The 27223-nt window shown below is 33.2% G+C and overlaps 1 protein-coding gene across 1 annotated transcript in view; it reads left to right on the top strand.

Annotated features, from left to right (window-relative positions):
* LOC149478184 (protein Skeletor, isoforms D/E-like) overlaps nt 1-27223 on the top strand; it is a 57553-nt gene that overhangs the window by 5908 nt on the left and 24422 nt on the right. The window contains exons 2-4 of the mRNA XM_089709696.1: nt 13090-13227; nt 22328-22509; nt 23849-24011. Coding sequence (XP_089565822.1) covers nt 13090-13227; nt 22328-22509; nt 23849-24011 — 483 coding nt within the window. The remainder of the gene's footprint in view (nt 1-13089; nt 13228-22327; nt 22510-23848; nt 24012-27223) is intronic.

Raw genomic sequence — 27223 nt, 5'->3', positions numbered from 1 at the left:
CGTGCGAGCCGCGTCGCCGCCCGACCGAGACGATCGCGGTTTACACTGTGTCGGAACGATATTTTATCGTGTTGCATAACCTAAAAAGGCAGTGTGTTGTGTACTCTTAATGCTCTTCTACTATGACAAATGATTGTAATTTTGCATGACATCTTCGCGGGTTAAGCTTTGCTTAGCTCGGGTTAAACGGTGTGAAATGTCAGCAAATCAATTTAAAGTTTCTAAAATTAACTGAAATGATAAAAATATGATAGTTCAAGATTTAATCTGTGACTTAGTGTATAGGTTAGTGTTGCTTGTATCCAGAAATTATTATACTTTTTCTCAAATCATTATAACAAATAATAAGGAGGTCAAATACTACTGGTTAGTGAATTAAATTATACCTACAAAGTTATCGTTCCGTTAATCTTTTAACGATACGTGATAAGATGCATCGAGAGCGTTATTCGGTCGCATTCTATCGGTGAATAATATCGTTATCCATTGCTGGCCATCATTCGTAGGCTCTACACCTGTCTGCTTAGAGCAAGCAATGCATTGGGTCAGTTCTGTTTAGTAGGTCACAAGGCAACGGTACCCGGACCGGTCGTCTCAATATTCAAAGTATGCAATTTTCTGCAAACTATTGAAGCAAAACGATATTATATCACTGAAACTATTCGATACAATATTTGATTTATTTGGTCGGTACCGATGTAGATGGTATTTTAGTATTTTTTTGTTTATTAATACAGGCTTTGTATTTTTAAATGAAATTAATTCGTTCTTTTATAAATTGCAAAATATAGTGAATGAATTATTATTTCTGTGGAAACTGCCTTTCGAACATGTTTGATGATTATAAAGTGATTTTGAAAGAAACAGCCTTGAATAAATAAATGTTTGTGTTTTAGATGGAGCTTTAATAGATTACTGATTAAAGTAAGTGAATGTCCGCAATACGAATACCATAAAATGGGTCTAGTATTCCGTAAATAATTACTGATTAAACTATAGGTAAGTTACTTCGTATCCTAACTCTCTTCTTCGCGCTTCGCCACCAATCACTAATATCAATTAATTATTATCAATGACAATAATTATTGGCAAGTGAAATTAAGCTTCTCACTACTTAGTGGATATTATAATAAATACATTATTTATCAAATTACTGACTAAAAGTTTTCGTATTGGTTAATATAAATATTCACATGTAATGTTATTAATTATTTACTAATAGGAAATGTATCTACATATCTATAATATGTACATATGATTTATCGTGATTAAATATAATATATACTTTTTATTAAAATGTATTTATGAAGGCTTATAATTATTTTGATATTCAATTTCCTACATCTGTATTTGATACCTATTTATTTGTTTACCGCATTCCTATATGTCCATATTTAACACACATTGGCAATTGAGTTAAAAGTAGGTAAGTGTTACTAATTGTAATAATCTCATCTTCCATACTGAAAAAATAGATATTAAGTTATGCATCATCATTTTTCACATGTAGTCAGTTCAATTCAAATCTTATACGAATACTTAGTTATTTTCAACTAGAAATATTACAAATACAAATCCGTAAAATTAACAGACAATTCAAAATTGAAATAGAGCCGTGTAAAATTCGTACATCGGGTTAAATCCATATTTATTTGTATTGACTATTGATAATTGAACATTACTTGTTGTATGGTTGTAAGTACGTGTATAGTATTGTGTTATGTGTGGTTGTACTTTATAGATACGAGTAACAATGCTCGTATATTGTCAGTGGTAACGGACGGTCGAAGGTTGGCGAATCATTGTTTTGTTTGCTAGTTTTTTGAAGCTCACATATCGTGGACCAATAATGTGTGTCCAGTAATTCGGCCCTTGGGCGTTTACGTAACGTTTACGTATACAATTAAAATTTTGCCCAAAAATTAAGTTCTTCCGTGCATCGAATGAATGAAGCTGAATAATTGAACTTTAGAATTTTTTTAATCGAAAATATAGAGCCATCTTAGCAGTATTGAATAAACATACCCACTCACTGCACTGTAGAATTTTTTTGTATTTGCCATACTATTATATTTTAATGAATCAATATTTAAAATAAATATGTACCTATCTTTTAATACGAGCACATCACAAGTGAGCCATAGCGCCTAGTGTTGTAAGTTTGCCCGCCGCGTCACTTTTCAATCGCATTTTTCAATTCTCAGCGACTCGTTCCCTTTAATGTATTTTAAACGACATCGACTTTATTGTAAGTTAGTGTCGACAATGAAATATTACGTGGAGCTCGTCTCGCTATCATTTTCATTTATTTTATTTTTGCATTAAGAAACGAAAATCTGAGATAATTGCTTTTTCATAAAACCCACGTTTGACACACGCTTGATTGCGTCTATGTATTGCAATCGTCTGCGACCGATAAAAAATAAACATAGATTATTGTTTCCGAATGTTATTGTAACTAACCATCAGAATGATATTCGAATTGCTTATAGAATAGCCATATAGCCTGTAGGATAAGCATCTTATGAAATAAGATAAATTATGTGTTATAGCTTAGCGTTAGATATAACAGTAAACATGTCACTTTTATTATTTTTTTATTCTTTATAACACAGTTATACAATCAAACTTTTAGCTATTAGTATAAATTTGTCCTTCATCGCGTCTTTTTGCATTCAGTTACTTCATGTTTTTATTTATGTTGCATAAAGTTTACAGTTCACAGTTTAATGTATTCTATTCTAAGATCGAGCAAAAACTGGGTCAAGAAAAACTTTAAAACATTTAAAGCGGTAATCATAAAATCGTTTAGCGCGATTAGCACTTTATAATTATAAAAATTTATGAATATGTATTTTGGCCACGTAGAGCTAATATTACTTCTTCTGATTACTTTGCTAATTATATTTTTTTCTGAACTTATAAAACGTTGTAGGCACTGCTCTATTTTAAGGTAACCTCATTAATTAATTTTTTATTGTCTAAATTACCTTACGCATTCATTATCTTTTCATATGAACATGATATTCAAAAGACTGCTACTAAATTTATACAAACAAAATAATAAAATGAACAATTAATGATGCAATATATTTTAGGGATAGTGATATTTATACCTGAATGTATATAAGGATAGAGGAATGAGTGACAGTTGTAGATCGGGCGCAGTGGAGGGCCGCGACAGGTATGCCCTTTGTCCCAATGAATGTCTTTGTGTGACCCTCGCAACCTCTGCGTTACTGAAATACTTTCTCTTTAATTATTCGCGACGATAAAGCTAAACCGTTGCTGCGACTTCTGTATGTTGTTACGTAAGAGATTCGTAAGAGATGATAATCTTGTTGTTATTCAGCTTTATTTTTATATTTTCCCATACTAGCTTAGATCAATATCACATATTATTTATTGTAAACATTAACGCCTTTCTCAAGATCATAATAATTATGGTTCATTTAACAAATAAGTTGATGAAACTTTGAAGAAAGTATACACTTTCTTCTTTTATAATGGCTACGATATTATACAAATGAAAAGCGCGTATTCCCACAGTATACAGGTATGGTATGAAGTGGAACAATGGTGGGCATCCACCAGCGTTGGCTAACACCGTGGGAGCTGCAGCCTGACGCAATACCACTTACATGCAATGCTCAAATTGCGATATTCCGAGACCTCACTCAGTTGAACTTTTTATTATCACATTTGATGACTTGAACATGCATTTGAAGTGCTGTGTTATTGGCAGTTCGCCGAATAACGATGGTAATCGATTGCTTCATACGCTGTACGACTTTCAAGTTTTAAACTGAGAGAAAATTATTAAAAACAAACATTAAGGCAAATTACGACGATAATAAGTCTTTATATTATGTTTATTTTAATATCAATATCAAATGAAAATTGACAATTTTATTTATTAACCACGTTAAATTCATCATGTATGTATCCAAAGACTGAAGGCCGTTATACCGTAATATAGAAGGGAACGGGATACCGGATTACATATTCTCATTATGTTTTCACGTTTCTCGGGAGGTGTGAAGGGTGGAAACACATTTAACTAATCATTCTCTTCCTATCTCACACATAAGGTTGACATCACAATTGATGCAAATTTATGTGAGTCGTTAATAATAATAATTAATAAATAATAATAGTTAATCCTTTGATGGTATATAATACGAAGACATATTTGCGTATTTGCAAAAATTTATAACACAAACATAGGAGACACTCTGAAAAGATCCTTTTAATAACTCATATTATAGAAAAAATGTGAATCTCTACACTGAAAATCTTATTTATATTCATATTGAAAGCTTTTCCTGAAAGCTGCTCGGATAGTAAATACTAAATAGAAGAAGTTGAGTACAGAGCATTGGCAGTGCGGAGACCAACTTGCCCATTTAAAAGTTGTGTGGACGCGGCGTGAGCATGACACTTACGTAACTCCGCTATATAATATATATATGTATCTCTGCGCTGATAATATTTATATATGTATCTTTGAAGGATTAGTGATTGACATATATTTTGAAGATGACTCTGTTTGAGACATGTGAGAAGTGTTGTTAAATATTAAGGAATAAAGTACTACCTACGTAATATATAATATGATGATGATCGTTGAGGGCTTCGCATAGAAGATAAATTTATCAATATAGTACCATTATGTGAAGGTACATTAAACATTTATATTGTGCCAATCATGGATAAATCACATGACATAAAAAGGAAACCTATTGTCATAATTTGTACAATTCAGTCTTCTATTGACAAGTTTCTTACGTGTCTGTGATGTCTTCAATTACAAGATAATATACTACTTATATACATTTTACGTTTATTCAAATAATAAAATTAAGCTTGCTAAACATAAGGATCGTGTAGAATGTCGCATTTATATTTTTTACTTAGCTAGCAAAACAATGCTCCAACGGTTATCCGCTGAAAAAAATACATGAACGTGCTTTTTACCTTTTTGTTGACACTGTTAAAGTGCCTTATTTCAGTATTTATAATATTCCACACGAGAATAAGGTACTTTGTATAATAAAAGCTTGTGTAACCGCCGCGGTCGGTCAGAGCCAGAGGCTCTCCCGCGGCGCGGCTCAAATTACTAATTATATGATTATTGATATTTTATTATTATCGATCCCATTTCACTTGCACACCTGACCTGTGAGCTCATCCTTCATCATCTCTAAATTTAACATTTCCGTGGACCACAGGTGTTGTTTTTATTAAAGCAGTTAAACATAGGCAGTATCTATTTCTAATGGAATAAATATTAATTAAACAGGTAATACGTTTTCATTCATTCAATCATTTACATTATTTTTTAATAACTTACATATTATGTGTATTGTTAATGTCTTTTTAATTTTTAGATGATCTAGTTTTCATTTTTAGAGGATGTATATCATTCTGGTAATGAAACTTTGCGCCTGCGATAAATTTGAATAACTGCAACCATAACAAAGGCCAATGTGAATGTAGGCAGGTAATCAGTATGTAAACACATTGTGCCGTTTGCATCGCATTACACTGAGGCGGGAAATGAAGGAATTAAAATAATTCAAACATGAAACTTTACGAGCGTTACATCTCAGCTGCCGCGGCCGCCCGGCCGTACCGCGCCGTACCGCGCCGTACCGCGCCGTAAACTCGCTCCTGTAGTAATGCTACGTTTTACTTTTATTATCATTATTAACGGTTTGCTATCTCTTCTTAATGAGACTATCTTGTAAAATGTTATGTGTTCTGTGGGAAAACTATTCATAGAAATGGAATTACTCGGTTCTAGTATGATGTCGATGTGTTCTTATTTTCGATTAAGTTTAAAGCTTTACATTCTTGAATTCAAGTAACTAGCACTGTAATATGTTTGGTCGTGGCGGTAAGCATATAGTCAGCAAAGCGTGTAATTAAACTAGTTTTTTTTAGATATTTCATGATATAGAGCTAAATTCATTATATTATGTTGGTTTCTATTTGTCAAATTATAACTAAAGCCTTCGTCTTTTCTTTTCAATTCGAAAAATAGCTTTCACTGAGTTTTTAGTTACTGCTATTAGGTAAAAAAAGTTAATTGTCAAGAGAACTGTAATTATAGAGAAAATGTAATATACACTTTCTTTGTGCAAGTTATGTATCGATCTTATTGATCTACGTTTAATTTATATTATTATGTTTTCTTTATATTTAATATGCTTATATTGTTGAAATGTTTAACAAATTTAAAGACACACATGAGGAAATTTAGACAATAACAATAATTCAGGCTTCACTATGCTCTTATACAACAGCCTCATTATCTTTGTAAAGATCTAAGACGATTATAGAAGGTAAAAATTAAGTAACAGTACTCAAACTAAACGGTTGACATTTATTAAAATTGCACATGCGTTGCGAATGATGACGTAACAACAATAATGTGAGCGCAGAGATACATAGCGGGGGGTAGTAGCGGGGCACAGGAGGAAGGAGGAAGGGGGAGGGGGGGAGGGACAAAAATGCGTAGAAAGTGAGAGCAAGTGGAAAGTGATGCGACATAAAGACGTGCTGCATGTAGTGCATTATGTCAATGCAGGCGCTAAGCGGTGTGGCGTGCGATGATATTATGTGGCCCAATAGTAAAGAATTATGTAAATTTCACACCATTGTAAACATCGGATTTAAAACAAATATTTACGAATTTGGGTTTTATGAATAAGCATACCAAATATTGGGACATTCATAATTTACATATTACATCGATTGTTGAAATCAGTTTTCATGCGTTTTAAAAGCTATCTGTTTTATTATTATCTGTTTCGGATTTTTATGTATTGTATAATATCAGTAATAAATTTATCAAGAGAAAAATCAATCGCGAAAAAAATTGTTGTAACATATTTTACGTAGCTACATACTTCAGCTGCAGAGCGTGCAGCGTGAGGTTTTATTGAAAAAATACCTACTACTTCTTTAATTGTATTCAATAAAATTATATCCTTTAATTTGTTTGTATTGTCCGGATGAAAGACAATTAATCATTCGAGACTTTACATATGTTGTACTGTATACACAAACATTTACATTGCGATAATCTTCGATCTTTTGAAAACTGATGCGAAAGTACGATTCAAACTCGAAAGCAAACCTTAGTGACCTATAAAACTGTACCAAGTCTATAAATTGTGTAAAGTTGTCCCATACCGCACTGGTCAAGGTGTGTCTAATAAACACAGACGTATCATATAAAAGTATACAAGACAAAGATTACAATAATTAATTACAACGAACAACTTATCGATCAATCAGAGACGAGTGAAAGTGTACTTGATCATCGGAGAGTAAATCGACTGTCACTAGTTTCATCTGATTTAATTGCTTTCCAACATTCGGTGTGATTCGGTCATGGACAATGCGTAATTTTTATTTGGAACTTAATTTAAGGCAATTCGTTCCATAGAGGTCTATAATTATTGTAGCGATGAGTAGCTGTAGGCGTGGGTCTAAAGAATATTGGTGACAAACTGAAGAAACGAAAGTTTTTATCCGAAACGAGTACTGCAATTAATTATTAAACCTATTTCCAAAACCTATTTCCTTGACAGACCTTATTTTTCTACTTGCACTTATATCATCGTAAAACATTTAAATAACTCACACCTAAGTTCATTGATCCCTCTAATAGTTTGTTGACACAAATCCCGTCACTCAAAAGAGCATTTAACATGGAAGCCTCTGGAAGCCACGTGTGCTCCGGTTCGTTAGCCGCCATTCAGGGGTCGCTCGCTTCAGCCGGGATTTGATGCACATTTGCATTTTTACAAGTCTCCAATTATGCCTGAAGTTTTTCCTTTTAAATTTCAATTATTGACGTATTGAATGATACGGTGGCTTTTATTTGTTGGTTATGTATTTGCGGATAAGTTAGGTATTGTTTTCATGAGTATAAAACTTGTGATGGGCTACATTACTTGTATAGCATGTTTCAATCAACTGTGAGGATTACAACTTGTGTAATAAGTAGTTGAAAGTTAGCTGACTTTTAAATATTTTATGAAAACTGGCTCTTCTCTTGCTCAATTTATCCGCAATCTAAAATCAAAAGTCAATAGATTGCTCTCCACTTTAGCGCAATGTTAATTCAATCTTCTATTGGAAGAGAAAAAATTTATCTTTTTTCATAGTTATTAAATATATCGCATTGCACGTCCCGCATGGTGAGCTCTTAAAAGAGTAGAGTAGCAAATTCGATCTAGGTTCAATGCTCAGCGTTCACAAATCAATAGTGATCGGTAACAATTGATTACATCTCCGAGAGCTCGGCGAGGTCACTAATTGCTGGACGGTGTTACAATTTTCCCGCCAATTCCTACTCACTTCGCGCTTTATCAATTTTCAGCTTTTGCTTTGAACAATCAGCGCTGAATATTCTAAAGTAATAATTCCTTATTACAAATCAAGAGCTGAAGAACTTACTCGCTTGTCTCTCTGATATTATTAATGATCAATTCTTCCAATAGTCACAGCCAAATGCTTTTATTTTTAATTAATATTGTTATGGTGGTCTTTCTTTGCAAAGATTAATCACATTGTGCATTACCCTGTTCTACAAAACATTCATCTGCACTCCCTTCAACAAAATCCCCTGAACATATAAACTCAGCTAGAACTAGTGGTGGTAGTGGTCTATAAAGTTAAACAAGATCTCCGGAGTTAGAATGACCAGCGAGGTAATATCCCGGTCGGGTATAAAAGTTGCCCGTCAGCCATTAGCGAGGACATGCGGCGCTAACAACACGGCTTATGACGGATAATAGTTCAAATAGCTCACATGTGGCCTTTCATATTTATTTATTTGAGACTTCTATCCAGTAATATCGGAAAGTTAGGGATGGGAAGTGGAAAGTTTGTTGCTATTTTATTTAAATATATGTCACTGATTTGGTTGAAATTCAATATGTTAGGCTTAAAGAGAAAGAGGTATATTATAATGTTAACTTATAATCGTATACAGCAACGAACTCAATAGCTGTTGATAAAAAATAAATACAGAACCGGAAAGATACTAGTAATTCGTTTTGCGTAAACACTTTCTTTTATAAATCTTTTATTTAGGTTGCATTTCACATGAACAGGAAAACCAAACGTTTTACCAATTGTAATTTATGAGACTAAATGATCCGAAATGCTTGCAAAAATAGTTCTATTATAGTAAGAGTATTATGGTTCTTTATTTTTAAGTGATTACGTATGAAGCAGACATTATGGTTAATGATTTTATGTCATATACCTACTTGAAGCAAGAAGTCATTTAGAGTTGTGCAATTCTTTGTTCATTTCTCTTTTACGAAGACAATGGTGATTATTTTGTCGAGTGCATTTATAAATTGAGGAAGTGTTTATGTAGCTCTCATTTGGATTTTGTTATTCAGTTAAGATTATATATGAGTGTCGAAATTAATAATATTTAAATCTTGAACTGGTTGTTACTGTAGTATGTACATAAATCAATCGCTCTCGACTCGGTCGATATCCTTTTATTCTTACACAATACTTCGTTACTGATTAGCTAACACTTTATTAATCTGTCTTTTAAACAGACAGAGGTCATATTCTTTTACCTTATTACTTACTTACCCAGATATACCAGAATTGGCATTATTTTTACGTTTAATTCTATCACTTAGCATACATAATATACTTAAAATTCAGTATTAGGTAATCAGTTTTAATATGCCCATCCACTATTACATGGTATTTAATTGTAACAGCCGAAAATGTGGTTGCAAAGTTCATAATATGTCCAACAGACTAAAATGCAATTCCCACAACACTGCTGTATGTACAAACTGTTTTGCGTTTAATTAATTCCATATTTGCCGCAGCTCATGATCAGCCGCACACAATCGCCGGGGGCTCTCAATAGATACATTAGCTGCCTTCAATTAGTTCTCAGCACAAAACAATATAATGGGATCAGTCACAATAGCGGCGTATGGCTCGGCGTCTACATGATTTATTGTTAACCTTTAGAAAGGTTAGCCTTGATACACTTAACTAGAGCACGCGATACTAGGCTGTAGCGCAACTATATAGAGGTTAGAGTCGTCGGAAGGCGGGTGAGAAGCGACAGTATTTTTCTGTGACCATTTAAGGCACGTCACTTTCTTGAGAGCACTTTCGTTCCACGTAACAGCGGGCCTCAAGAGTGCAGGAACGTTATATACGTAATGATCGCTATGTACTGCCAGTTGCCACTGCCTATATCATACTTTAAGCTATTTACATACTACTTACTATAGAGCTTTTTTCCATGTATATGCAACGTTTTCATCTAAAAAATAATGTATTGAATATATATATTCTTAGTTTATCCTCGTTATTTGATATTGTCAAAAATAATGCTTGGAGTATCGTATGAGGAAACATTTTTATTATACCTATTAGCTATAAATACCATTTAAAAATATGAAATACTATCTACAAAGGAATAAATAATTTAAACAGTAGCAAATTATTAAAATGTGATAAATCCAATACGTAAGTTTTGCCCAATTTATTTCCATGTTGTAATTTAAAAGATTTAATTTTCTATTTTTTACATTATGACCCGAGGTTACGATAGTTGCGATCTTTACTTACTAGAATCGATTCAATTAGATCAAGGAAACTGATCGGTGAAAAATTAATTACTATGATGGTTAGTTCGTATAGAAAATTGATCAGTAAAAAAATACATCTGCCCTATTACGCAATACCATAAAATGAATCGTGTTCAAAGTAAAGTACCTACGTATAACAAAAGCAGAAGCGTTGACAGCCAAAGTTTTCCCTTTGAGGCGGGCGGCGCGGGCGGCGCGGGGTGTAGTGTAGCGGCTGATGAATTGCTTCGCGACAAGCGGCGCAATCGGATAAATACTTCTTTATTCCGCTCACACTTACGAAAATCTCTTTGTGCTAGTTTCAGCTTCCTTTAGATTATGTTTGGCTTGATATATCATGCTTTGAAATCTTGTTGTAATTATATTAGCTCTGGCCTGTTGGTCTAATCAAATATCTATTCTGCTATTTCAAGTTGCAGTAACATCTTTAATTTATTACAATAGACAGGTATTATTTAATTAATTCCGAGTATTACGTACTTAGTTGCGAGTTTTAAATGAGCATATTTAAGACACAACCACTGTATGTCAGCAATATGCTATTAGTTATTACGAAACAGAAACATTTAAAATTTTGAATTATAGTCCACAAATCTTTCATTTGCTCAAACTCAGTGACTTCTCTTAATAAAATTCATTGCCGCTTTGAGTCCAAACTTCGTAACAAGTTAGAGATATAGCTAAAAGTTTCCAGTCTTTTTATCCTACAGTCTAGCACCAATTATATTGACTAAACTTAAACTAAGATTTGCAATGCTTCAAATAATACACATTTAGTTCAAAATAATGAAATAGAAAGGCTTCATTCTATCTTATTTATTCTTCTTCGACTTTCGTAAACTTCACATTCATTCACGCCTATATTCCATTCATTTCTTAAACATCATTTAATCGAAGTCCATACTTTGCTATCTTATAATCAGTCTGGATCAGCATGCCCTTTAGCGAGTGGTGCACCGTGTACCGTGCAGTTCGGCAGCTCACCTTGTTCCACTTAATTTAGCACGTAGTGTCGCCACGTGTGATCTGACCTACACTAAGGTCTCTATTATTGAAAGTAGTAGAGTAGTAAAGCCAATTTTTTTATAGACAAAACAAAATACGGATGACAATTTCAATATCATATTTTTTATTCTATTAATGATAATACATACAATAAACCGAAATCATAAATTGAAGCATTATTTCGAAATGGGTCATGTATTATATTATTATAAACCCTTATGTATTCTGATCGTCGCACCAAACGATACAAAATAAATAACACGCAATCCATAACCTAATGTAACGTTGATCGAATTCCCACGAGTGAATAAAAGCAATTCATCATAACCCATCCATTTGCGTCGTAAAAACTGCAATAAATAAGCCCGTGGGTTTTGTTGGCGGAAGTGAGAGTCGTCCTTGACAACTTTCACCTGTTTCTGAACTTATTTTTGCTTCCTCGGCCGCGGCCGTTGAACTGAATGAAGAAAACAGGCTCTAGCGCCGGGAACGCCTTACATGTAATTACTCAAATGATTATACACTGATTACCAACCGGTTTCAATTGCCCGGGAAACATGTCATGTTTACATCGGAATGAAGCGATCCGGAAAATTGATTTAATGCGACAAATGTGAAGTTAATTATAAACTTGTAGCGCTAGTAGAAGTATGTGTTTTTCATCGCTTAAAATACATAATGTGTACAACGTGATAAACATTGAATTAACAAGCATGCAATGGATATCGGTATAAATTCAGATCTCACCAGAAATTTTTAGGTATACATATTTTCCCGTTGAAATTCGAACTGGAAGTTTTATTTACCCGGCGTACAAAAGTTTTTCTATATCGTATATTTGTTAGAACGGTGTGGTGTAAACGGAGATTATAAATGGAGAGAAATATCCACTTTAACAATAACATAATTCATACTGAATATAAAAATGCGATAAAAATTCAGAGTTAGCTATTTTCATAAAACTTGAAGAATCACTTTACTTTAGGGCAACTCCCACGCGATTTCACAAATATTTAAGCTTTAGCGGGTAAAAATAAGAAAGTTAATTTATTGTATAGTATCGCATTATAAAAATGTTCGCATCCTTATGGTTTTATTAATTTACAAATCCTTGGCCTAAAAATAAAGGTCGGTACTTTGTAACAATAATTACTACGAAGTGAGAAATGCGTTGCAGTCGTCGCAAATCGCAATATGATAGATTTCAAACTTTAATCGCAATCATAGGCACGGTTGTTCTTATTTGAAATACTAAAAATTAAAAAACTTACAAAATGTGCAGAATGCATTATGTTCAGTGAAAAAAATATAGAAATAAAGAAACATTTATTTTTGTTAATAAAAAATTCGATTTGTGCAATAAACATCTGTAAATTTACACACAATACATATAATTATTATTTTTATATTTTTATTTGTTTCGCAGGCAGCTGCCAGGGCCGGCACTACGGCAAGGAGATTGGGGCGCTGTCGTCGCTGCAGCACGGCGTGCGCGGGCGCCTGTACGCCGTCGACTCGCGGACGCTCTTCCTGCAAGACTTCCACTATGACGGCGTTGGACCTGGTGAGAGAACAATTTTTTTATAAATATTTATTCTTCATTGTACAATCGGTCAAATCTTATTTCATAAATATATTATTAAAGTGAAATGTACTTATGGCTCGAAGCCAAAGTGTCTACAAAGCAACCTTCAGGCATAGGAAAAAACATACACCACATTTTTTTGTTATTATTGCTACAAAATTTACCAATTTTCAAAAAAAATTGGAAACTGTTTGTAGCAAAAAATCGTAGCTTAAATATTTCGACTAAATACTACACAATCTAAAAATATGTAACACACAGGGAGAAAATAAATCATATTTTATTGCGAATTAGGTTCGAATTAGTGCATTCCTTTAGCTATAGTTCAAGTAGAAATTAACTGGATCTCGCTATAGTTCTGAGATAAATTTTACCGGATGTTCCCAATTATATAACTTTATCGTGGAAACTTGCTGTGGAAACTTGCTGTGTAAACTTGTATTAAAAAGTTTAAACGTCTTATAACCGTATTAAGCTTTTGCTATTTGCAATTGTCCCTTTGTCTAAATAAATAACATGTAGTTGAAATAAAACTTAAGATAAGCTATTTTTTTTCTTGACTTTATCTTGTGTGATATAATAATTTAATATAGAAAATAGAAATAGGGAACGTTTCTCAATATATTGTTATACACAGGATAATTCTTCCAAACTGGTGTTTCACAACAAATTTAATAATTAAATTTACTTACTCAAACATAATTGCCAATAAATTTAACAAAAGAACAATAACTCCATTCATACCACATCAAATCATATAGCTATCAAATATATTACACGTATCCCTGAAAACCTTCAGAAGTCAGTTAAAAAGCAATTCAGTGTTCCGAGTTGAGGTGTAATTAGGAGCGTTACTGGTGAATAATATTCGAGAGGTGAAGATAAACGAGCTCGTTAAGCCCGCTGCGCCTTCTCAGCAAATGCTGAACACACAGGGCCGTACTGGCGTGTACCACGTAACGAAGGGCGCGTGAGAACTATTTGATGACGTCACAAACTTCGAAGCACAACTAATTTCATTCTAATTTTTTCATAGATAACTATGTTTCCTAAAAGGACATCTAATATTAATATTTCAGGCTTAAAACTAAACTAAACTTAAATAGTTAGGATGTTACAATATTTGTCATAATAAAAACTTACGTAATGGTGCCGCAATTAAGTTTCAATATCTGAAAAGAAATTTTATATAAACAAGTTTTTTTTTGTATTCCAATAGCAATTTAAAAGCATCCATTCTGTTGACCAGAATAAAAACGTTTTAAATTGAGCTTATTCGACACGAGCGTTTCTGTTTTTAATAGATTTTATTACTTTAAATGTTGGGCAATTGAAAGCTATTTCGAGTGTTTAATATTGAATTGAAAAGCATACATTTTTCACGCCGAACTACGGAATAAAAGTTTTTTATTTAAATTAAAACGCTTTTGAGCCTAGAATAGGTTTTTATAGGGATTTGAATCAATTGAGTTTTTAAATGAATAAGTTCAATGAATAGTAATATACATTTTTAATAAAAAAAGACACTGATAAAGCCACAAGCTCTGAAAATGTTCATGAAGTATTAGATTAGATATGAAAATTGGTGTAATTTGTAAGGTGACGCTCGGCGCGCCGGCTCTGGTTATGTCCTCTGGGTAAACGCAATTTACGTGTTGCCAGCCGCGTATTGCCACCACATTGCTAGTACCTAGTTATAGGTTAATTCTGTAACTCGCAACTCCCTTAAACTGATTTATATAGTTTTAGTTATTCACTGCATGTTATCAGGCAATAGCCAATAGGTGAACGGAATTACTTATAATTGCATCTTTTTTTAATCTTCCATATTTTATCATCAGGAAATAATTCCTTTCTTATCAAAATATGTTCAGATTTGTTTCATGTAAATTGAAAATTGATAATAGTAATGAATAGATGATATGTTTTAGCAAAGTCATCATCACTCACGTATTTTTAAACATTTAAGATACTAGATTATTGGAATTGCTTTCCTCACCCATCGATCATGCTTTCAGTATCGAAGAAAAAAGCAATTTCCAATCCACTTTTCCGCCCGACTGTAGTATAGCAGATGGACGCGAGTACAGTCGCGCGGAGACTGCTGCCGTGCGCTAGATTTCCCCGCAGACTGCCATCTTGCCAAAGGTTACTCTATTACATTGCTGAATGAGGAAATATTATGTACTTTAAAAATATAAAATATTAGTCGTCGAAAGCATGCGATAACGATGCAAAACTGATATAATAATGTATATAATTATCTCAATAAGACTATTCAAAATCGCTTCTTGAAGAAGCTTAATTGTATAGAGGTAAGGCCGAAATTAATATGTAAAATGAGGATATACATGCTCAAGTCGATAATAATTTCAACTAAATTCTGTCTGTCAGGCACACTATGCGCTATGTTGTTATTTCGAAGGAAACAAATTTAAAAAAATCATTCACAGAATATTATCAAAAATTAATGAACACAAACATTGAGTTTAATTAAACAGTAATGTGGATTGTGAAACACGGGTAACTGCAAAATGTAGCGAACTCGTATTCGTCGGAATCATTTCGATTTCAAAGACCACGTTTGAGCGCTTGTTCACTTTCCTAGCTCTTCTGGATGCTCATAGTTTTCGTACAGCCTTTGATTTTACTTTTTTGATACCTTTTTCGGTACTAAAGGTGAAAATTTTTACGGTAAGAGATAATTAAAACTCTCACAGATTTAGTTTCACAGGCTAAATTGGGGTAAATAATTAATTAATGTACACACATTTGAAGAAAATGAGAATTAAAACTAATAAGCAAAAAACAGTACGGTTAAATCTAATAGTACGGCGAAAATTTCTGTATTATAATTTATAGCTTATTGCTCATAATGTAGTTTTGAGTAGCTCTTCCACACTGTAAATCTGGTTCGTGGGGTCTGGTACGATTACAAAAAATTCTTGTCCAGGAACCGTCATTCCTCGCCATTCCATTTCCAGTCATAGCATTATATCACAGAAACGTAAAGTTGAAGTTCGATTACCGGCGAGCAGCACAGGCGTCAAGCGCTTATCTTGTCCGTCTGATAAGTGCCTCTGCAGACGTGACAGCTCGACAAGCGGGACTGCCGCCAAATCTATTTCTGTTCATGTTTTTTCCCAATCAAACTGTAAGGCTCGACTCGTTAGATATTTTTTCTAGCAAATTTTTCCTGAAAATAGCTCGCAAAAAGCAACTATCCATTTTTTATCTAACATCCCAAAAAAAAATTCGTATACCTACGTTGTTGTCTTTATCCTAGTTTTATTTCGTAACTTTACGAAAAATGAGCATTTGTATTATCTATGTTTAATTGTATCATGAAAAAAGTATGGGCATTCATTATTATTAGGTATATTTTCATTTTAAAATGGGCACATTAGCTGTTGAGCCTAGCTGTGACGTCATCGCTAGAGCTGCCATTTGACTTTTAACGTGAGTAGCTCATAGAACTAATTGGAGCAACGACATTTTATATTTTGTGGAATTTACTGCTAAAAATATTATTATAATTTGTTGCTATTAAATGCAACATGAATGTTATGTAATTGAACAGATAATTGCCACTTTAAAATATATTATCAATGATCCTACAAATAGCCATTTAATTATCCAAAACAATAATAACACGGCAAATATAGAAACTTATTTACGTAAACATTCAACAATGCGATCAAATTAAAAAAGTTCCGGCAGTTTTTAAAGAATTTTTTAATGAATTCACTCCACAAGGATATTACAAAAGAGTTTGGATTGTAATACTCACAAAGCAGTGATCGCCGGCGTCTCCAGCAAACCGATCATAATTTAAAGTAAATTTAACTTTATTGCTATTACACGTTTATATTTCAGTTTCTTTTAACATTTTTTTTGCTTTATGTTGATGTATGAAAGTCTATAAAATGTATCTATATAATATTAAATGTTTATAAAATTCGATGTTTAAAATCGTTAACATTATATTTAAAAAAATGTACTACATAATTCTATCTACGTATTTAAGTTTTTAAATAATGATTAATTAATATACATCAATAATTGTAATTATTACTTACCACACTTTATTTTAAACATGTATATTCGTATAAAAAATAAATATAAAATAAAATAAGTTAAAACTAAAAATATTCGATAAACTCATAAAGTGAGTTGATTCGGTAAGAGTATCCGAACGTGCGACGCGGCCGCGGCGGGCGGCGGGCGCTCGCGAGGGATTTGTCAATTGAGAACTTGACTGAAAGTGACACTTATCTGCTTCCCGCGCTTTTTAGCTAAATTGTAATCTTGCGTTTTACAGTTTTCCGTTAGTCCAGGAGGAATCGGCGCATGAGTACCGAAAACTATTCCACCTCAATTTTTTTACGTGATCCTCTTCAAATTGCCCTACTGATGATATAAATGCATGTTGCCATGGGGCAACCCGGTGCCATATTGTTTAAACCGAAATTGTTTAAACAATTGCAAGGAATTGTTATTTTTCAACCGGACAAATTTTTTTTATATTTTTTATCGAAATACCAATAAAAAAGGTCCAATTACTTTTCACGATAAAGTTAATATTTTCAAAGATATGAATTTTTTAAGGTTTGAAAAATCTCAAATTTGGGTACTTTCGACCCATGAAAAATATATTTAAAAAAAAAATAATATATAAGTAATATTTTTTTTTCAATTCTCTATACAATAGTTAATAATATTGTTAATAGAGATTTAAGAAAATTTCATTGTTTATATCTGTTTTTTAATTGTTAACTTCGCGCGCTCACAAGTACGCGCCGCTTACCTTTAAGTATCGCCGTCTCTCTCTTACTCATGCGCTGCATCGGCCTCTCTGTGTCTTGAATCATTATTTATCATTTATCTTAAAAACTATCAACTTTATCAAGATTTCTAAAGAGAGCAATCTTATTAATAATTAAATTGTCTACAATTTGTTTCTTATATATTTTTTTCTGAAATCAATTTTTTTAAAGTTATTTAAGCATAAATTGAAACATGTAATTAAAATTACTTTTTTGTCAGTTTATATTACTTTTTTGTTATTGAAACAGCAAGTAAGGTAAAAGACCCAGTTATTGACACTGGCCTAGTTGTTTGACACTCGCAATTTGATTTTAATTAAAAGAATGAAATGTTCTCAAAAAACCAAAGATCTTAAAATTTTTAATTCAAAAATTATATTTATTAATTTATTAGAATTGATTTGTTTTTTTTTTAACTAAAATAAAATTTAAAGTGTCAATAACTAGGTCTTTTACCTTATTAATTACATTGAATAACTTCTTCAAACGAAAGTTATAGATGGAGAAGTATGAAATAATAAAACAAGATTTAAAAATAAGTATTTATTTATTATCAATATTATTTTTATATATTATATTCTTACAGTCTTCTGAATCACAACCACATAGAAGTATGCAACTTATATTATTTGTGAGCGCGCGAAGTTAACAATTAAAAAACAGATATAAACAATGAAATTTTCTTAAATCTCTATTAACAATATTATTAACTATTGTATAGAGAATTGAAAAAAAAATATTACTTATATATTATTTTTTTTTTAAATATATTTTTCATGGGTCGAAAGTACCCAAATTTGAGATTTTTCAAACCTTAAAAAATTCATATCTTTGAAAATATTAACTTTATCGTGAAAAGTAATTGGACCTTTTTTATTGGTATTTCGATAAAAAATATAAAAAAAATTTGTCCGGTTGAAAAATAACAATTCCTTGCAATTGTTTAAACAATTTCGGTTTAAACAATATGGCACCGGGTTGCCCCATGGCAACATGCATTTATATCATCAGTAGGGCAATTTGAAGAGGATCACGTAAAAAAATTGAGGTGGAATAGTTTTCGGTACTCATGCGCCGATTCCTCCTGGACTACGTGGTTTTACGCTTGTCGGTGTATGAGTAATGTGATATTTAACTTATAGTATGGGAATAATAAAATTAATCGAGATTTGTTAATCATAAAGAAAATAAATTAATTTGAAATTTGAAGATAGAACGCGGGAAATTCACGAGGTTTGCTTATTTCTTGAAAATTGTATTGATAATAAAGTTAATATTTTGTCTATTATAGACGAATAAAACTTCTTTAGTTTTTATATAATTTGAGTAGTTATTTGTAATAAAAGTAGATAATACCTAGTTAGAATGTTTTCTCCTATCTTAATATATATAAATCTCGTGTCACAATGTTTATCTTCAATGGACTCCTAAACCACTTAACCGATTATAATAAAATTCGCACACCATGTGCAGTTCGATCCAACTTGAGAGATAGGATAGTTTAAACATGAAGGTACCACGGGCGAAGCCGGGGCGGACCACTAGTTAACTATAAATTATACTTCCCTGAACAGTTTTAGTAAAAATGTAAGTAGGTAAGTAAGTGATGAATTTTATGACATTATAGTTAAGCAGTAAAATGTTTTGCCGCCTTTATCCATACTAATATTATAAATGCGAAAGTAACTCTGTCTGTCTGTCTGTTACTCAATCACGCCTAAACTACTGAACCAATTTGCATGAAATTTGGTATGGAGATATTTTGATACCCGAGAAAGGACATAGGCTACCTTTTATTGCGAAATATGTACCACGGGCGAAGCCGGGGCGGACCACTAGTCGTAAATAATGATCGTACATGATAGTTAAGAGAGCAATAACCAAACTTGTTAACATTGTAAAACAACCGCACGTTTGCATGTTATTGTATTATCGAACAGCAAAGGAAAATACCTAGTCGATTTTATCATTTCTCCCAGATAAATATCCCAAAGAAGAATTATAATAAGTGCAATTACTTAATTCAAAGGGGCATAAAGTATTAAATAAACACGAGTTCCTGGGTCTCGGAGATCGATTTATTTACCGTTTCACTCGATTCATCTGCTCGGTAAAGAACGAGCCTTTTGATTCTCCAAGTGGTTATAAACTGAAGAACCTCAATAAAAGGTTAGAAAAAATCCAATAGCCTCTTGGCTTTTGTGCAAAAAGGCCTGCAATTTCCCATTTTTTCCCTTTTTACAGTGAGAAAGGGCTTAACGATTGAAATCAAAGAGTTTGCTTGAGCGTCCGGCGCGCGGGCGCGCGGCGGGCGGCGGCTACGGGAGCTTATGGAGCCGTTTATTTGTATTTACATAATTATTGCTTTTTGAGGATAAGGTAATTGGTTTAACGGCTCGTCGACATTTTCCTTAACGAGGGCGATGGTATCTATGGGGAAGTAATTTATAAGAAAAGGAAAATTCTTAATGCTATTAAATATGATTAATAAAGAGTAGTGGTGGCATCTAAAGAATAGAGAGATATATATTATGTAGATACATTAATTATGTGAATTTTGTCAGGTTAAAGTAAATTTTGTTAAGCTATAAATGTAAAGTAAAAATAAACATACTTTTTGTATTTAGAGATGACACAACCCGCATCGGTCGTTTTCTAACGTTGTGACTGATTGCCGATACAACCTGGCTGACTTTGTTTCCCAGCAAAGCCGCGGAGCCGAATAGCACGTGGAGCGAAACTCATCTGTTCCCTGCTTTACATCTCACAGAATAGAGGCCACGCTCGACAATTTGCCTTTTAAATCTGGTTTTCATGACGCGAATCACAATGAGTCGCCGTCCGAAATAAAAGCTCGCTGATATTGGTTTTTCGTTGGCCCGGAATTTGTACGAAATAATAATTGAAATGAGTGAACAATGCGCTGTTTCGTTTCTATACAGATCCGCGATAATGTTATTTCGGATCGCATTTACGTAATCTGTTATTTAATGAACAAAGGGATGCTTGATTTATATTCGCTAGAATGCTGAATGTTTGTGTATCAACGATGAGTGCTTTATTATTGAAATTGGACTGGTTTTCGTTATTCTTCCTTTTTCTTTAAAGTATTAGTACTTCAATAGATGATGCCCGTGGCTATGAATATTTTTCTTTTATTAAGTATTGAATACCTGCATAGTTATTACGAATTTACCTTATCAGCAATACTAAAATATGATCGCTACCTAGCGATAAGGCCGCCTTTTGCTTGTTTTATATGTGTTGTGTGCTTTTGCATTTTTTAAGCAATAAAGAATTTTCATTGATTCATTTATTCATTCATTCAAAAATACCGAAACAATTTGTTGGTAAATTCGTAGGTACCTATAGTTATTTTTGAAGTAAATTAAATTTCTACTGGTAGTTTAAAGTTACTAAGCTTTGTAATGAAGAATTGTAGGCTATAATATCCACTAAATAATATCAAAATTATAACAAAAATGATATTTCATCACAACAGGTGCGGTATCCTTTAATTAATTGTTCTTAAACCTTAAGCGGTTGGAAATCCTCTTAGTGATCGAAACCCATGGGATCTGAATGTAGTTCAGTGCGGACGAGCTTTTTAATTATCAAGGTATTAAAGAAAATTGAAAATTATACCCGATATCATCTGATGTTTTGTTAGGTTAATACAGTTTATGGTACAAGGAAGTGACGTAAGGTCTCACGGTGTTATTTTAGGATTTTCAAATTAGATACATTGACGATAGGTTAATCCTGATCTATAAATACCGTCACGTAATTAATTTACTATCTTATAAAAGAAGGATGAAAATAATAAATTGCAAACTTTTTTAATTCGAACAAACAATTTTAAAACTTCTTGAACTGGTATTTAAACTGTTATTTTAGATATATTTTTATATTTCACATGACACGGTTACTGCAGTGCTTGGAGTATCGGCCTAGTTTCCGGATATTTCAAATTTACTGCAAATATTCTGTGTTGTACGTTATGTTTCTCTGGAGTGGATATTGTATGGAATGTATATCTATTTTTTGTAGGAACTAAGTGAATCCCGTAACACAATATAGTGTATGCATTGCTCATTTTGTTCACGTAAACCTATAATATTTAGATATAAAATACTGGTACTATTTATTTGTTCCATAAAAAGTGATACCTTTGTTTCCGAAGACTTGTTATCGTACTTCTATGAACTGCTGTTCTCCCAATAAAGTTTTACTAACACAAGTATTCCCCCCAGCTGCGTACTTCTACATGGGCACAACGAAGTCGCCCAGCGCGGGCGCCACGCGGCTGCGCGACGAGCGCGGCGGCGCGGGCCCGCTGCGCAAGTACCGCGGGGAGGGCATCACGCTCTCCCTGCCCGAGGGGAAGACTCTCAAGGACTTCAGCTGGTTCTCTGTGTGGTGTGATGACTATTCGGTGAGTTACCCATACACAACAAAGTCCCTTTCCAATTCCTCCATCGAAGAAGGGATGATCCTCGACTGGCCGTTAAGGCCGTTAAGGCCCCGATATCGGGAAGTGTATAATATATTCTCTGTAATGAAAAATATTTCGCTTGCGCGATTCAGCGCGAGGTGGCGCTATATGTATAGGGGTAAGGTGAGGATGACGACGAAGATGATGAGGACACCATCAGTAATTAACATCAGTGATGTAAGAAGTAGAAATTAATGTTGTATTTTCGACACACAACATTTCAAGTTTTTTTTTAATCCTATTTATAAATTGAATAGGTAGGTAACAACTTCTGTTTCACATTGCCTATGCTACCGTCTTGGTTTGAATTCGCTGACAATACGAATATCACACCTCAAACTTGGCAAGATAGAGGCAACCGTAATGCTGAAAGTTTGCCTACAACAGACATTGTGCAAAGCAAACACAAGGAAAGTACTTAACAAACGGGTCCCGCGGGACGCTGCATTGTCTCGAGATAACTCCTGAGCTTCCGTGATAAACAGACGCATCTGCTGACTAAATGTAAATGTCACTTGTAATAATATTGCAAGTGGCTCACTCGCTTCTGAATTTTGCGTTACGTTTCTTGGTTAATTGAACAGGATCATATTTGATGTAGCTTCAAATATGGGTGGGATAATGTTGCTACATCGTGTCTCAAACATGTGTGTAATTGTTTATATTGATTACACATAATATGAAAGCTTATTAAAGTCCTCCTAATACTGAAATCCTCATGTTTATTTTATATTTTAAAAAGTGGTATTGTGACTTAACAGGAAAAGTTTTCATCAAATAAAATGAAGTTATTTTTACATCACTTGATTTTGATATATATTTTTTACTAGCTTTCCGCCCGCGGCTTCACCCGCGTTTTCAGAGAAAAACTCGTTCCCTTAGGATTTCCGGGATAAAACCTATCCTATGTCCTTTCTCGGGTATCAAAATATATCTATACCAAATTTCATGCAAATTGGTTTAGTAGTTCAGGTGTGATTGAGTAACAGACAGACAGACAGTTATTTTCGCATTTATAATATTAGTATGGATGTTGTGTTTTTCAACGTTGAAGCGCTCACCGTTCAAAACGTTAGAATACATATGGAATAAACCGTACAATAAATAAAACACCGTCCAAATATTTTTAAATCTTTTTTATTTCAAAAAAAAGACAACACCTTTGATGTTTTAAACTTTACTTTACAATTATTACAAACAATAGCCAGCAAATCCTTTGATGTTTAAATCTTAACAATTACAAAAAAAGCCAGCACATCATCACAAAACATTCGTCCAGGTAAACTTCGGTTCGGTGGACATCCCCCGTGGGCTGGAGTACCCGAAGCCGGTGAAGGTGGGCGCGCTGCGCGGCGTGCACGGCGTCTCCTCCGACCCCATCGTCGTGGTCGACGCGCAGACCCTGCTCATACCCAACTTCTCATATGATGGAGAGGCTCCGGGTAAGTCTAAAGTATATAGAACTGGTGACGTAAGAGGTAGTGTATAGTGCAGAATGTAGAAGTGTCGTTATTGAATGGGAGTAGTTCGAGATGGGTTTGCAAAATATACATAGCTGGTGCTGGTGTGTAAATCTTAAACTGTAAAAACAAAGAGTAGAAAAAATTCGATTGCTATATAATTGATGGGTAACTTAACAATCGCATCGCTACAATGCAACGTGGAAGATTAGAGTCTAATGTCAATTTTTTTATTCTGTTTGAATCGAATCTATAAATTGAATTTCTGTCTGATGATGTTGAGAATTTAATCAAGGGTAAAAATTTATATGAACGTTTATTAGCTAACAAAATCATTTTGTGTGAACAAAAAACCATTAAAATAAGCAACGAACGCATTAACTAAAAAATGTTAACTCATGAAAGGTGCCCTAGACTAAACTTAAAGTAATACCGATGATGTAGCATTTATAATCTAATCTACCTTTTTCAGCGTCAAAAAAAAAAGCTCCGAAATATAATCCCCAAAATAATTGGACCTGTATAATCTAAACCTTAATCTAAATTTTGGAGCTTAACGTTTTAAAGCCATTTTTCCAGAAATTATTCGTGCTGCAATAGAATTTACAAACCAGAATATCATTGAACATTAAAAATTGTTTTTTAACAAAAAACTAAGCCGCTTTCAAATAGTCAGAACTGAACAAAATTGAAATAGGCCCAAGCGGGAAGACTTATACATATTCAAATAAAAAAGAATGAACAAAATCGGTTCATACAGACGAAATATCTGAGGTAACACACCCAAAAAAAATCAGTCGAATTGAGAACCTCTTGCTTTTTGTGAAGTCGGTTGAAAATATGTATATTTAGAGGTGTTGTACGCATAGCTTCTATGATAATGACAAGAATGACAAGCGTCGCAAACAGAGCGGAGCGAGCTCGGAAGCAATCACGGTAGTGTTACGAGCGCGCCTAGCACTGAATTTATTTTATTGGAACAATGTGCCCCGTTTTGTAGCGTTCTGTAAAGGTCATTAGAGATTTTCAGTTTTCAAATATAATTAAATTTTGACGAAATATTGTCGAATCAAACGCTACAGCGCAGTCTTAGGAAGTGGCTAGAATGGATTTTTAACAATTTAATAGAATTATAAGTCCTTTAAATTTTATTATTTCTAATCAATATGTAACCAGAAACCATGCCATAACCGTGTGTCATTTTGAACTGCCTAATTATGGCCAGGTATAAGCTGCAATCAAAGCAATGATTCGATCAAAACGATTGCCTCATCTTTTATTTTAAAAATAGATCCATCTTGTAAAATAAAATGCCACCACGCTGATAGAGGAGCCCTACGACGTCGACAGTAGCGACAATGTTTCAATTGCTTTACAGCCGCAGGCGCCCAGCTCTGCTGCGACAGAATTATTCATAATTCCCCTTGTGTTGGAAATTTATGGAACAGAATTTATTAATTTCTTCAATTTATAAAATATTACAAACTTCCGAAAACTGTTAAAATAAATTGTTTCGTAGAAAAATGTAAGTTCGACAATTTTATATGTTTAATGTAAGAGTTTCTTTTTGGTACAGGACTGACTAAGAATCATCTAAAATTAATATACTCTTTCTCTGAGTTTAGAATCAAAAGCAAATAAACAATAGCTTTAACAGAAGCAAAAACAATCGAGATATCACAGATAAATACCGGCTCAGTCATGTCCATCGCAAAGCTCTGCGAAACTGTAAACATTCACAAAATAAATAAAAACGCCGATCATCGTAACGAAAGGGAATTGATAATTTATATCACTCGTGTTGCATTTATCAATCAGATCAACACTATCATTAATTCTGTTTATGAAGTTGGCACGTTATGTTTATTGATCATTTAAAGGTTGATTTTTTTATGATCACCATCACGTTTGTGTAGGTATGTGTGACGAATGTGTGGAGTTTCACAAACTCATTGCTTTTTACATTTTCAAAACAATACCGTCTTTTTTTGCATCACTTAGAATAATAACGATAAAATATCTCCGTTTTAAAAAGGAATGTGATTGCCATCTCTGCCAATTTTATTTTATTTTCCAAATACGAATTTCGATTTTTTGCATTATGTTTACATTTAACTTTGCTTTGTTTTCATACAATTTTCAATTATATACCAAAGCAATATTTCAACAATTATCATTATTCAATTTTGAATACCCCCACATCTTAAATAATTTTAGAGATAAATTGATTTCATTGTTTAGAAATGGTTTTAAATTCTAACATCACATAGCTTGTTAGCAGACAGACGAGTGACACCGAGTGTCGCTATATATCCCACTTTTACGTAATGTGTTAGCTATCCATAATGAGATTAGCATAGAGAACTCTCTTTGCATGTTTTTTTCTTATTATTTGGTTATTATTTACGAAATTTCACAATTATTGATCAATTCACTTGAAGACGCTTCACTTCTTGTTACCAAATTGTTTAGTAAAATGTTGACGTAAACTTGTATGTACCCTTTAAATGAATACTAATAATTATCTATCGATCTGCTAACCGCACCTAACTTACGCGCCTTATTCATTAATCAAACAATTATTAACATGATGACTTTATGACACACATAAGATAATAATTCACAGAAAATAGTACTTAGATATTCATTTTACAATTAATAAATCAAATATCTATAAATAATCTCTTAATGAATTAAGCGTTAATTTATATCAGTTGCAATGGTCGTGACTACATTAATTACATGTGTATTATGTTAAGATATTTTTGACGTGATAATTTATAATAATTTATACAGCGTTGAATTCCTCTATGTAAAATATGTTAAACTTTGCATAAATTATGTTCTACGCGAGTACCTACGACGTACCGTAAATTCAACTTACACTTATACTAAGAGGTAACGTAGTTTAAAACTAATCATTTCATTTTGTATTTCTTATACATTTCTGAAGTAATAGTCGTCGATACGGTTTTTATTAATGGTCATTGTGGCTTTATTAGATGTTTTCCCAAAACCATAGAAGCGAAAATTTCCAACAAAAGGTTTTCGCGATCGACTATTCTAGAAACAACGATCGTCTTGCAATGATTTCATAGTAACTCAATAAAAGGGAATGTACCGCCGTTGACCGAGTAATGTACATGATCCAGCAATAGTCGGGATGCCGGGGAGAGGCGGGGATCGGGCGGGGA

Source organism: Colias philodice, chromosome 23 (genome assembly GCF_061535455.1).
Source record: "Colias philodice isolate Cphi_HAF_F1 chromosome 23, ilColPhil1 Martin Lab GWU primary, whole genome shotgun sequence".
NCBI classification, from domain to species: Eukaryota; Metazoa; Arthropoda; class Insecta; order Lepidoptera; family Pieridae; genus Colias; species Colias philodice.
This window is presented reverse-complemented; position numbering and strand designations above follow the sequence as displayed.